The sequence below is a fragment of the Musa acuminata genome, chromosome BXJ1-3 (genome assembly GCF_036884655.1).
Source record: "Musa acuminata AAA Group cultivar baxijiao chromosome BXJ1-3, Cavendish_Baxijiao_AAA, whole genome shotgun sequence".
NCBI classification, from domain to species: Eukaryota; Viridiplantae; Streptophyta; class Magnoliopsida; order Zingiberales; family Musaceae; genus Musa; species Musa acuminata.
Genome location: NC_088329.1, coordinates 6,636,804 through 6,651,782, shown reverse-complemented (window position 1 = coordinate 6,651,782; position 14,979 = coordinate 6,636,804). Strand labels below are relative to the sequence as shown.

The window sequence follows — 14,979 nt, the reverse complement described above, 5'->3', positions numbered from 1 at the left end:
AAGACTCGAACGCCTTTGCATCGAGAGTCTTTCTCTTGAAACTATCCACGACTTCAATCCCTCTCTAACACACCACAAACAACAAACAAAGAAGAAGAAGAAGAGGAAGAAGAAGAAGGAGAAGAAGAAGAATGGCTTATGAAGACGACGATCCTCCCCCATCTCTTCACCTCCCCAGGCCAATCTCCGAGCCCCATCTCCGCCTCGACCCCCTCTCCCTCTCCGCCGCCCATCGCCACGCCTCCTCCACATCCCACCCCTCGCACGACATCCCCCTCCCCACCCCTGCCGTCCGTCATGGCTCCCGCGCCGAGTCCGAGTGCCTCGCCTCCTCCCAGCCCGAGCTCGCCGACGCCGACGCCCGGCTGATCATTGTCGGTGACCCCGGGCGCACCGACCCTCACCTCCAGCTCGCCGGCAACGCCGTCCGCACGGCCAAGTACTCCCCCTTCACCTTCCTCCCCCGCAACCTCTTCGAGCAGTTCCACCGCGTCGCTTACGTCTACTTCCTGGTCATCGCCGTCCTTAACCAGCTCCCCCAGCTCGCCGTCTTCGGCCGGGGCGCCTCCGTCCTCCCCCTTGCCTTCGTTCTCCTTGTCACCGCCGTCAAGGACGCCTACGAGGACTGGCGCCGCCACCGCTCCGACCGCATCGAGAACAACCGCGCCGCCTCGGTCGTTGATCCCCGCGACGGCCAGTTCCGGCCCAAGCGCTGGAAGGACGTCCGTGTAGGCGAGGTCCTCAAGGTGTTCGCCGACGAGACCAACCCCTGCGACATGGTCCTCCTCGCTACCAGTGACCCCACTGGCGTCGCCTACGTCCAAACCATCAACCTCGACGGCGAGTCCAACCTCAAGACCCGATACGCCAAGCAGGAGACCACGTCCCGGCCCATCGGCGACGCGCACCCGTTCGCCGCCGGCCTCATCCGCTGCGAGCGGCCCAACCGTAACATCTACGGCTTCCTTGCCAACATGGAAATCGACGGGAAGCGGGTTTCTCTCGGCCCGTCCAACATCATCCTCCGCGGCTGCGAGCTCAAGAACACGGCGTGGGCGATAGGCGTCGCGGTGTATGCCGGCAGCGAAACCAAGGTCATGTTGAATAGCTCCGGGGCACCCTCAAAGAGGAGCCGATTGGAAACCCACATGAACAGGGAGACGCTGCTTCTGTCCGCCGTTCTGATCACCCTGTGCTCGGTGGTGTCAATTTGCAATGGGATTTGGTTGGGTAAACATAAGAATGATTTGGAGCTCTCCCAATTCTTTAGGAAGAGGGATTATTCCGATAGCGACGAGAACTACAACTATTATGGTATCGGGATGCAGGTGTTCTTTACTTTTCTCATGTCGGTGATCGTGTTCCAGATTATGATTCCTATTTCCCTCTACATCTCGATGGAGCTGGCCAGGCTCGGGCAGGCCTATTTCATGATTAGGGATACTAATTTGTACGATGAGAGCTCGAATTCAAAGTTTCAGTGCAGGGCTCTGAACATAAATGAAGACCTTGGGCAGATAAAGTATGTTTTCTCAGACAAAACAGGAACTTTGACGGAGAATAAGATGGAGTTTCAATGTGCAAGCATTCGAGGGAGAGATTACAGTAATGGGAAAGTGGCCTTACAGGACAACGGTGGAACACATTCTGTCTTAGGTATGATGACCTTTTCACAGATTGATTTAGTAATTTGGTAATTCTGATTGTGCTCATTAGGATTCCATCTTTTCTTGATCTTTTTGATAGTGGATGATCAGATATGGAAGCTGAAGATGTCAGTTAAAACAGATCCTGAGCTAGTTGCGTTATTGCGAAGTAAAGTTGAGACCGAGCAAGGAAAGCAAGCTCGCGAATTCTTCCTTGCCTTGGCATGCTGCAATACCATTGTCCCTCTTGTTGTGGAGATTGCAGACCAAACAAAGAAGTTGATAGATTATCAGGGAGAGTCTCCTGATGAGCAGGCTCTTGTCTATGCAGCTGCCTCCTATGGTTTTGTGCTTATTGAGCGCACGTCTGGGCACATAGTCATTGATGCCCTTGGGGATAGACAAAGGTTAGCATTCTATTATTTGCTCTTGTGAATGAAATTCTAGTTTTTTGCTTATTTAGTTTATTCCTACGCTCCACAGTGACACAAATCGTTGTTCTGATTCTTTATCACTAATTGTGTAGGTAGTGGTCGTTGAAGTTTCTGATGTAGGTTTAGCTTCCCTTTTTCTTACTCAATGCATGTCTTTGTTACTTAGCTTTCCGTGAAATTATAAATATAGTGGGAGCATTTTCATTAGCAATGACTACAGTTGTAGCTATCGATGTGTATCCTTTCTGTTAGCATTGCTTGTAACCTTGTTACTTGTCTGTTCTGTTGGTTGTGGCTCTGATTGTTATGACGGTTGTTAATTAGATGGCAATATTGGAGTAGGTAGTAATAAAAGAGTGGGTGATGATGGTATTATTTAAGTTGATTAATTCTTGTCATGAATGGTTGTGTAGCACTGTTGACTGAGGTTGTGGAGTTCTCTAAAAAGTAGATATTATTTTAATTGGTACATTGCTAATTTACCTGCACCTTAATAGATATTTTTTAGTGGCATTTCTAAACTTATCTTTTATCTGATTTAGTTTTCTGCTTCTGGAACCACTGCTGGATTAACAGATTTGTTAGCTTGTGACCATTACATCATTGTGGGCCTCTGGAACCACTGGTTAGGCTAGCCCATTTTAATACCAAATACTGATTTTTTTTAATACATTCAGCTAATGTTATCAGTGACAGAACAGAATATCATAATATATGGTAAAAAATTTAAATATATGAAAAGGCTGGATTGATAATAAAGAGAAATAGAGAACAGCAAAAGAAGAAAATAGAGGCTAGCTGCCTGCTGTAGCAGATGAGACCTCTAAATAGAGATTTAGTTGTACTCTATTTAGGAGTCTCAGAACCTTCCATGGTTCAGAATATTCAGTCCCCACAATCCTATTAACAGACACTAAGATTTTCTAAAATTTGATCACTGATTACTAAACTTTCTAAAAAATTAATTGACACATAGGTCTGCTAAACGTTAGTTATACTTATCATGAGGCTTCAAACCAATTCAATGAATATTTCTGATAATTATCTGAAATTTTGGAAACTGGAGATATAGACTTTAATTTACAAGTGATTCAGTCTAAATCCTGGTATTGTATTAGTTCCTTGATATGTTGGCAGTCTTAAGATTTAAGAATAATATTGACTTGCTTATTCATATTTTGTAATAGTGTAATAATGAATATGCAGATATGATGTTTTGGGACTTCATGAGTTTGATAGTGACCGGAAGAGGATGTCAGTTATAATTGGTTGTCCTGATAAGACAGTAAAGCTGTATGTGAAAGGTGCAGACATCTCAATGTTTGGGGTTATACAAAAAAATATAAATTTGGACATTATTCGTGCAACTGAGACAAGTATCAATGCCTATTCATCTTTGGGTCTGAGGACATTGGTCATTGGAATGCGTAAGTTAAGTAGAAATGATTTTGAGGAGTGGCAGTCTGCCTATGAGAATGCAAGTACAGAATTGATTGGTAGGGGAAGATTACTACGGGCAGTTGCATCTAATGTTGAAAGAGATCTCCATATATTGGGAGCCTCTGGGATTGAAGATAAGCTGCAACAAGGTGTACCAGAAGCCATAGAATCCATAAGACAAGCTGGCATCAAGGTCTGGGTTTTGACAGGGGATAAGCAAGAAACTGCCATTTCCATTGGCTTTTCTTGTAAGCTTCTAACGAGTGAAATGACTCAGATAGTGATAAACAGCAATTCCAGAGAGTCTTGTAAAAAGAGCCTACAAGATGCAGTTGCCCTGTCCAGCAAACTTGCAGCAATATCACCTGATAGTGAAAATATATTGAGAGGCACAGGATCTTCTAGGATTGCCGTAGCTTTGGTAATTGATGGCAATAGCCTTGTCTACATTTTAGAGACTGAATTGGAAGAAGAGGTAAGAAATCACAGATGCTTTTTAAATGTTCAGACTGGTTTTCTGAGGTTTAGCTTTTAGGAATAAATTTTTTTTCTTGTTATTCTTTCTGGTCCAGCTATTTAAAGTGGCGACAGTATGTGATGTTGTATTGTGCTGCCGTGTGGCTCCACTGCAAAAGGCTGGGATTGTTGCTCTTATGAAGAATCGAACAGATGATATGACCCTGGCAATTGGAGATGGTAAGTTTCTGAATTGAGTATGGACTTCAGCTTGCCAATATTTTGTTGATAAATGCAGGGACCATTTAAGATACCATTTCTTTTGATGTGGACTAAATTTCACTAGCATGGAATATCAGGTGCAAATGATGTCTCGATGATCCAAATGGCTGATGTTGGGATTGGCATAAGCGGTCAAGAGGGAAGGCAAGCTGTAATGGCCTCTGATTTTGCCATGGGACAGTTCAGATTCTTAGTGCCCCTTTTGTTGGTCCATGGACATTGGAATTACCAAAGGATGGCCTACATGATCTTGTACAACTTCTACAGGAATGCTGTGTTTGTCTTCATCCTATTCTGGTAACCATATCTTCAGCACTTTCACTTAATTCTGACATAGTACTTATCTTTGCCTGTAATTTTTTTCATTCTGCTTGCTTCTCTTTGATTTGATCCAATGGGAAATGAATTGATTGACTTGAGTTAAACTTTGGTGTTTCTACTGGAGCTTGTTCGAATATTTTCTCTTCATCTATTTATGTAGTATTTGTTTTGTTTCATGCAGTTGTTATTAGCTCAAGGATCATACTAGTGTAAAATTTATTAAAATTTGCTATCTCAAGGATAGTTTAGAGCAAGGTTTACAATATTGCTTAGTATAGGTGGTATTTACGGGTCTACCAATATATGTAGACTAGTTATCTAGGTGGTACACTCAGTAGAGGGCCTATATTATCCGGTTCAAGGTTTGAACCGTCTGGTACATCTGATACAAGGTTTGTAATCCTCGGTATAGTGCCTGAACTACCTAGTATAATCCTCGGTATAGTGCCTGAACTACCTAGTATAACGTAGTATAGGCTTTGTACTAGATATTTTTTTTTACTTTTTTTAGGTTTTTCTCGAAAATTAGTAACGTACCAATGTATTAGCACTATACACCAGTATGGACCATTATGGTACTAGTCTGAGCAATGATAGGTACACTATTAGTATACTAAATTGTGAACCTTAGTTTGAAACTCATGTAATATATAAGATACAACAAAAACAAAGTCGTAAGTCCCAAGTATTTACAGTCGGTTACATAGATCTTTTTCCATCATTGAGATATGTAAAAAGTCATATGTTTAGTTAAATTAAGAGTATTTAAATCTTTATTATAGTTTCTATCAAAGTCTTTTTAGGTCTTCCTTTATTTTTCTTGTACTATTAATATTAATTATTTCATCTCTTCTAACTATTATATCTGGATGTCTCCTTAGTATATGCCCATATCACCTTAAACAATTATTTTATAAGTTTTTTTATTTAATTCCAAAGGTATTCAATGATTACACGAGACTCCTGACGCCCCTTGCCATTTTAACCATCTTGTTTTTACTCTATGAATAATATCTTTATCGATTTCTCTATCTTATTGAATAATTGATCCAAAATACCTGGAGTTTTTACTTAAAAGAACTTTTAATCCATTTAATTTAACTATATTCTCTTGTCTATTTTTAAAATCACTAAAATTACATTTTATATATTTGGTTTTAGTCCTACTTAATCTAAAACCTTTAGATTCTAAGGGTTGCCTCCATATTAATTTTATTTAGGCTTTCATCAAGTAAGACATATTGTTAGCAAATAACATACACCGAGGAGGTCTATCGTGTAAGTGACTAGTAAGTTTATTTATTATCAATGTGAAAAGGTAGGGACTTAATAAGAATCCTTAGTATAATTCTATGCTAATAGAAAATTTACTAAATGCACTCTCAATAGTTTTAACACTAGTAGCTATATTATTATACATATTTTTAATAACATCAATATAATTAGTGGATACACATTTCTTTTCTAAAACCTATCATAATAAATATCTAAGAACCTTATCATAGGTTTTCTCTAAGTCAATAAAAACCATATGCAAATCTTTTTTTACCCTATATTTTTTAATTAATTATCCTAATAAATAAATATCTTCTATGACTAATCTTTCAAGCATAAAAATAAACTGATTTTCAGATATATTTGTTTTAAGCCTTATCCTGCTTTTGATAACTCTTGTCTAAAGTTTCATAGTATATGACTTATGATTTTAATTCCTCTATAATTTAAATAATTTTGTATGTCACTGTTATTTTTGTCAATTGATACTAAAAAACTCTTTCTCCATTCATTAGGCATCCTTTTGAATCTCATGATTTTATTAAATAAACTAGTTAACTAAGCTACTCCCTTGTCCTCTAAACTTTTTCAGATCTCAATATAGATACCATCAGGCCCTACACTTTTAGCTATTTTCATCTTCTTTTATGCGTCTTTTATTTCCTTAGCTCTAATTTTATGAATAAATTTATAATTGTTAAATCTACCACTACTATTTATCATTAAATCTAAATCATGTATGGGATATTCATTAAATAATTTATAAAAAAATAATTTTTTCATCTTTCCTTAATTTCGTTATCATTAACAAGTATTTTTTGATCTTCGTCCTTAATACGTTTAATATTATCTAAATCCTTACACTTTCTTTCCCTAGCTTTGGCAATTCAATATATATCTTTTTTGCCATCTTTAGTACCTAATTTGTTATAAAAAATATTATAATCTTTATATCTTGTCATACTAATCGCTTTTTTAGCTTCTTTTTTAATTCTTTATATCTTTTAAATTTTTTCTCAGTTTTACAATTTTGTCAATCTTTAAAACATGATTTGTTAGTGAAAACTATTTTTTGAATTTTCTTGCACCACCGCCAACTTTCTATTAAGGTTACATCTTTACCTTTAGTTTCAACAAGAATCTCTCTTGCTAAACTTTTAATCTTATTAGCCATCATTGTCCAAATAATATTAATATTATCCTTATCTAAGTTTCAAATCGTCTTCCTTTCCATCTTATTTTTAAAAGTATTTACATTATCATCTTTTATATTCCACCATCTAGTGTTAATAATTTTTTCTACTATCTTTTTCTTCTTTTATTTTCTACAATAAATAACTAATACCATCAACCTATGTTGATTTGTCAAACTTTCATTAGGTATAATTTTATAATTCTTACAAATAATCTTTTTAGTGAGAAAAAAGTCTATTTGACTACTGTTGTGATCACTTTTATAAGTAATTAAATGTTCATCTCTCTTAAAGTGAGCATTTACAATTATAAGATCATATGAAGTTGCAAAATCCAAAATCCAAAATCCAAAATCATACCACCATCTTCATTTCTCTTTCTATAACCAAAGCCCCCATGCACCCCCTTGATATTCACTATTTGTTTTCCCTAATGATCATTTAAATCTCCTCCAATTATAAGTTTTTCGATTATAGGCATTTCCTAAATGATATCATCTAAGCTTTCCCAAAATTCTCGATTGGTTTGATCATTCAATCCGACATGAGGGGCATAAGTACTATTGCTATTCAAAACATCTTGTCCTTTCACAAATAAGATTAATATCCAAATCTTTGAGTGACACCACTTATCGTGGACAGTGAAATGTGGAGTATATATATGACAGTGTTTGGTAACTCTGGATTCTGGGGACTGAAACATTTTTCATCACTAATGATTTGCATTATGTTCCAACCTGAATGCCTTGTTTCAAAAGCAACTGAACATCACCAAATATATCACTTACAAGCTCAGAAAGTAGTCAGATGAAGGCAGAGATAGGTATGAAAGTAATTGTCCTGAACTTACAAGTTAATCTACTACCAAGGTAAGCTAACTAGGTGGATGATAGTGGGAGCTTGTGGTATCTGGCTCAAGTAATATAGAAGTAGTTAGCTGCTGTTTTCTTATCACAATAATCCAAATTTTGCTAAAATTTATTCAGAATGTCCTATAACTATAAGTATTCATTTTTAAACCCTTTTCCCATAATGTTCTGACACATAGATGTCCACCTTCTACCTCCTATAAATTGTCAAGAAATGACCGTCTCAACAAAGTTAAGCTTATATTTTACTATTTATAAATTTTAGTTAATGGGGCATGTTGCCATTAACAATCTACAATTTTTGATTTCATATATTGGATTGTTATGTGAGATGTTAAAGACCATTATTTGACTTTTGAATCCCATCTAGATGGTTCATTTGTACCTTGCACTTGCACTTGTAAGATTTAGATTGAAAATTTACTTTTAATACCTAAACTGGCATCTTGGTATCTCAATTTTTCTTCTTTGGTTTATGCAATGTGTGTATGCTTGTGTATGATACATATACCATTTATAAAATGATCCGTCTCATTTTGAACAGAAGATTGGAAATGCCATTTACTAACTATTAGCTAAGTAGAAGAACATGCAGAGTCAATTTTGTTATATTGAAGTTGTCAAGCATACTATCTCCTTACCATATAATATTTCACTCCTCATCAATCATCCTCAAATATGCCTAACAGAACAATTTTGGACTTTAGGTATGTGCTCTACACTGCCTATAGCTTGACAACTGCAATATCCGAATGGAGCAGTGTTCTATATTCTGTGATTTACACTGCTTTGCCAACCATTGTTGTCGGAATACTCGACAAGGATCTTAGCAGGAGGACATTGATAAAGTACCCTCAACTCTATAGGGCAGGGCAGAGGGATGAAAGATACAACCTAAAGTTGTTTATCCTCACCATGATGGACTCCATTTGGCAAAGCGTTGCTATATTCTACATCCCATATCTTGCATACAGACAGAGTGTTGTTGATGGATCCAGCCTGGGAGACTTATGGACCCTTGCTGTGGTCATTCTAGTAAACATTCACCTGGCCATGGATGTGTTTCAGTGGAACTGGATCACCCTTGCATCGATATGGGGCTGCATTGTTGCAACAGTAATATGTGTCATCATCATAGACTCCATACGGATGCTACCTGGTTACTGGTACGCCCTCTTTCTCTAACCTATCTTATCTTCCTGTTGCATAAATATGTACTTCATAAGATTTTATACCATGTAGTAGGTTCTGTTCTCAAATCATTTTAGTAGTTTTGAGAAACTGTCAGAATTTTGTTAATGATTTTATGTTCATGATTAGGTTATTCGCATCATAATGCCATAACACAAAAAAGAGAAAATTGTAGTAGAGGACATCTTGGGGATGCATCTTCATATTTAGCTTTATAACAGATGAGAGATGCTTGTATGAGTATCCTGGACTTACTGATTCCTCAATTTTCATGTCAGGGCTATCTTCCACATAATGGGAACAGGATTATTTTGGCTATGTTTGCTTGGCATCATCATAGCTGGGATGCTTGCTCGTTTTACAACCAAGGCACTAACCGAGTATTTCATGCCTAATGATATTCAAATTGCAAGAGAACTAGAAAAGTATCAGAACATAAATGCAGCCACCACATCAGAAATTCCAATGAGCACACTGTCACAACCCTTGTGACAGTTCACCCTTTTGATTTTTTGTTCGTTCAACTTCTCTTTTTCTTTTCATGTGTATATTACAATATTCTTTCAGCTGAGAGTCGGATTTTCAGATTTTTCACCGATTGCTAGCGTGTCAATTATCCAAAGGGTGTACTTATTTTCACAAATTTCAAATTAAATCAAATTGGCATTGTACAAGATAGTGCAACCCCACAACCCAATCACTCTTTCCAAATAGAGTACTGTTATCGAGTTGTTTCTGGTAGCAATTTGAGGTTAAATATATGACTATAGTTACAATGGTACCTTTGTACATGTGTAATTCTTTGGAAGCTTGAATCTATAGTTACAATGTAATAGTTACGGAATTAATTGTCCAGTTCTGTAGAATGATGAAAACACTCTTTGTGGCAACTGTGGTATGGATTGTTACTTCTCAGGTATCCATCGTTGAAACTGCTGTTGAATCTTAAAACTGTCTAACACAATTAACATCAGGGATGATTAATTCAGGCAAGATGATTGTCTTGAAAGAGGCTGCAACAAGAAGATTCTGTAAACAAATAATTCCAATTGTTGGAAGGATGTAAGGAGAATTTGAAAGCCTATTTGTAGAATATGGGAAGCAAAAATGTTGTTTATGATTTGGTTTCAGTTTCTTTTATTGTAAGAATAATTTTGGTGATATTAAAAATAGTTTCAATTATTATAAGATTATATTTTATTTTAGATCAATTATTCAACAAAATAAAAAAATATCAATGAAGATATTATTCATAAATTAAAAATATGATGGTTAAAATGATGATGGACGTCAAAAGTCTTGTGTGATCAATATCTTTAAGATTAAAAAAATAATAATAAGATAGTTATGAGATCAATAATATTTTATGAATATGAGTGTTGAACAGGAGAATCTGAGATACGGTCTTTGATCTCATCATAGAAAAAACAAACATCATCTAAACGATCTTTGTGTTCTTCAAAGAATGATCTTTAAGGCTTCCAACAAAATACAACAAACTACAACATTCCATCTGTCTTGCACAATTTTTTCTTCTTCTCTCTCTCATCCATTCTTGCTCTTTTCTTTTCTTTTATTTTTTTTGTCTGCGCTTTAGAACAATTTTCTTGGGAAAAATAAAAGATCATGAGATCCATCTACACCCATTTCCAACAATGATCAGTAAAGTACTGCCTTCTGTGATCATCTATGTCGAGGTTTCTGGTTTCTGCTATCAAACAAACACCCCACCCCTCTCTCTCTCTCTCTCTCTCTCTCTCTCTCTCTCTCTCTCTCTCTCTATCTATTTTGTGTTTGTACAGTTTTCTTGGGCAAATTAAAGAGGTCACGGGATCAATTCTCCCCATCTCCAAGAATGAGTCAGGTAAATTCTGGCTACTGTGATCATCCATGTTGATGTTTCTGCTATCAGATAAACAAAAGTAGAAGCCAATATTCCTTTACTCCATGTAGCTCTTGTTGACTTGGTGAAGATGATGTGAATTGGGATTGAGCACCCGTGAATCACGTAGAAGATTGGTTATGTGCATCCTTCTACTTCTTCTTGATGACAGCAAGAGCCAAACAAGATCCACCCCTACTTAATTTCTCACAAGTGAACGTAGCATCCCAATGAAAGCATGTGAATCAGAAGAACAAACTTGGAACAGTTCCAGCCATGTCACCCTCTTGCCAATTCTAGATTGATATGGTGTGAATTAGATGTTGCAGCTTGCCTACAAATTTTGGTGGAATAGTTTATGATCCTTTGATGTTACCGTAAAGTTATTCCTTTGCGACTTGAATCATCATAATTTGAAAGCTTATGAATGTTTCCCGGATCTCATGTTGCTAAGATCCTTACTCTTTGTATGATGTTACTCCCTACAAAAGCAAATGATTTAGATCATTTCATTAATGTTGTTCATCGATATGCATCATCTATGTGATGTGTGTTTTGATACTACTGTGACTAAATCTTTCCCTTCTTGATTACTTTATGTAACATGAATGACGCATCATTATACATGGATGGCGTGTAACTTGATGCCATGCAAGTGAGACAAACTACTAACATAGTGATGAACATGTGTGTCAATTTGGTCTATTAACCCTTGTACTACTATTGATCTGATCTAATCCCAATGTCAAGAACTATAAGATAACAATAACAATTGTTTTGCAAGACAAAACACTACAAAAGTGCATTGTAGGTGGATATATTCTCACTCAACACTCTCTTGTTATCTTTAGAACAGATCTATTGGCCTCACTTGTAATACTCCCAACAAGTCCAATAAATATTTCATATGTATATTTCCATTATGTTACATTTAAGAGCTAGATATTGACCTTAATACGGGGTTTTTTCCATGCTTGCTTTGCCATTATGTGAGCCCATGAGAGTCACATCAGTCATGCAAAGGTGAGACAGCACACACACATATGCCCTCGCAACTATCTAGATAGATAGATTGTGGATACACTGAGATTTATAGGGTTTAGCTTGTTATGTTGGTGGAAGCATCCCCAACCCTAGGGCAAGTGGGGGATATTTTGTGCAAGGATGGTTCAGTGGTGGTCTAGTGCTCCTCCAACCTTCCATGACTGATGGAGTCTTATCAGCCACCCCGGACATCAAAAGGATGTGAAGCAGCCAAGCATCCTTGGACAGCAGCTGTTTTGGGAGGAGAAGTTTCCATGTCTCCATGTTCCTGGTGGGAAGAAATGGCTGCAAGATCCAAGAGAGATGTGTGGGTTGGCTGGGACAAGAAAAGTTGAGCCTCGTGGAAGGGCATGGGAGAAGTGGGAGCAAAGTTCATGCAAGTGAGGTAATGGTGGGGTCTTTTGGAAGTGTTCAAGCCCCACTTGGTGTGGAATGATGACATATTGCACTCAAGAAGAAGAAGAAGAAGAAGATGCTGCATCTGTTGGATGCATTTGATCTTTCTCTTTCTCTTGAGGGAAAGCAGTATCAATTCTCACAAAGCATTTCTCTTAAACACTACTATGGCCATTTCTTATTCTTTCTCTCTTCACATCATGTTCATTCTGCAAAGGATATACCATCAAAGATGTAAGACAAACATGCAGTGACTAATCCTCTCCCTTGAAGGATTAATATCATCATGATCTCACCCACCATCCTCATCAATGAAAATTAGTGAGGTCTCCCCAGGATGGATGCACGAACACTAATGAAACTATTCTATGTATATGCCAACATCAAGATGGTTTTTGGGGAGTGTAGCAGCCGCACAGATATGGAGTGTGTGCACAATATTGTATTGCAAACAAAGAAGATAATTGTTGGGAGACACCGACCAAAAGAACCTTTGCCATGCTTTAGAGATGTGTTGTGCCTCCTAACCTTTGCCATGATTGGCCCCATCGAGGAGCAAATCTTGGACAGTCAAAACATATGATATCATTCCACATGTTGATCATTATGGATTTGCACTTCTATTCTATCATTCTAGACAAGGAGATTAATTGTTACTCTTTTGCTAATCCACTAATCATGCAGTTCTATCTTGTGGAAATAATTTATAGATATCAGAAACAATAATTTATGCTAATAATTCACCATATGTGATGCCAACTTCAACTAAAAACTTAGGTTTATGAATTTGTGTAGGAAACTTCCCTCTGAACTTGTTTCATGAAATTGGATGTTACATAAAGGTGTAATTCATTTCATATCAGAATGAAGTTATGGATTGAATATATCAGCATGATCTACATATCTTAATCCAAGGAAATACATCACTTGATTCAACTTTGCATGTACATTATCCTTCCTTCTCTTTCATAATTTCTTGCTTTGATTGCTTTGAGTTAGAGCCTCAATCTTCACATACATACTAGCTGTATTCATATCCATCTTAAAAGCTGATATGCTTGTCTAATTCTGCTGCACATCATATTTTTTTGTTCATCCAAGTTTCTTTAAAATGATCATGAAATTTGTATTTCTAAATTGTATATCCATAACCATTTCTACTGATCAAAATTTGACTTGGATATCACTTACCAATATTAGATCAGGCAGTATGTTTTCACTGGACAGAGTATAATCTGGTCTCAAATATATAGGATGAGATAATCAAAGTCCAGTAGCATCATGTTGACCAGATGGTTGACATTAATTTCGATTACTTGCAAATTAGCACTCGAGCATAATGGTATGTTACTCATTAATTATAAATCAATACAATCACGATTAGTGATTTCCGACAATCATCCAAAAGTTTGCTATCTTAATAAAAATCTTGCTATCTTAATGTCAGATGAAAAGTAAAACCTGACAAACTTTCTTTCACTTTGGCTGAAGACATAAAAAAACATGCATGTCACTATATAATTTATTGCTGTTGTGCTCACATCACAAGTTAACTTTCGTAAGAAGATGAGTCACAGGATTATTCAAGTGGAGTTTGGAGAGAATATGCAGTGTATGCATCCAATCTTCAAAGAAGCAGAAAATAACTTAAGCCATAAAAGTTGAAGACAATCATTGTTTAGGATCAATCTAGAACCCTAAAATGAAGCTGCACTGCAAAGCAAAGCACATGGAGGGCCCATTGGTGAAGTAATCAGAGACCTTTTTGCATAAGAAACAGACAGGACAACATGCATTGACATTGATCATGCAGATGAATTGATAGAAATATGAGCAAAGGGACAAATGCCACAGGCTTGACCTTGTCCGCCAACATCACATTCACCCCATGGTTTCATCGGCACAATGAATCGTTCACTCCCTCCTCATAGCCTAGCTTGTAGGATGCTGTTGGTGACTTGTTTAAAGTGAAGAGCATGGCAAACAAAACATGTATCTTGTGCCTTTTCTTATGGTCTAAAGCAAATGTTAGGCAGATTCCACTGCTTTGATGCTTTGATGATTTGAGTTGGTGCATGCGACGAAGGCTCGATTCCATCGGCGGGTTGTCCTACTGCTGCAAACATTTATTTGAGTGAGCGGTCGGTGAAAATTTCTATTTCTGAGATTAAATCTTTCTTCCTGGAGATGGATCCAATTAGACCTGTACTATACTGACTATCCAATTAGAATATAGTACTTCCATTGTATTCTTCCTATCCAAGCTAGAGTAGATCATAACATTTCATGGTAACAACATGATTGATGGAATCACACCGCAAGTTCATCTGGAATATTGAAGATTGATGATTCACATGTTGCAAGATAAGAACAATCCTGATGTGCGTGGTGAAGAAGAAGGACACATCTTTTCTTTGGTGTTGAATAGCACTGTAGAAGACAATCACTGATCCACTGACTCAAATGCTACAGGTTCATGTGGATGTGTCTGTCTCTATCTTGTTGGATGAACCATGCTTTGTTATGTAAGCTAGGAAAGAGATCCACCAC

At 37.2% G+C, this 14,979-nt stretch overlaps 1 protein-coding gene across 1 annotated transcript; it reads left to right on the top strand.

Annotated features, from left to right (window-relative positions):
* Positions 1-9,888, top strand: LOC135619370 (phospholipid-transporting ATPase 1-like). The gene is made up of 7 exons (XM_065121311.1): positions 1-1,656; positions 1,747-2,053; positions 3,287-3,995; positions 4,093-4,216; positions 4,336-4,555; positions 8,624-9,082; positions 9,386-9,888. Exons 1-7 carry the CDS (start codon positions 132-134, stop codon positions 9,597-9,599), a joined length of 3,558 nt encoding a protein of 1,185 aa, XP_064977383.1. The 5' UTR covers positions 1-131; the 3' UTR covers positions 9,600-9,888.
* Positions 9,889-14,979: the final 5,091 nt, after the last annotated feature.

What these genes read in the sequence shown, in the direction of transcription:
- LOC135619370 (XM_065121311.1), top strand. Translation starts at nt 132, where the DNA reads ATGGCTTATGAAGACGACGATCCTCCCCCATCTCTTCACCTCCCCAGG. An exon ending in GCCCTTGGGGATAGACAAAG is followed by an intron (nt 2,054 to 3,286) that starts GTTAGCATTCTA and finishes ATGAATATGCAG; the next exon opens with ATATGATGTTTTGGGACTTC. An exon ending in TTTGTCTTCATCCTATTCTG is followed by an intron (nt 4,556 to 8,623) that starts GTAACCATATCT and finishes TTTGGACTTTAG; the next exon opens with GTATGTGCTCTACACTGCCT.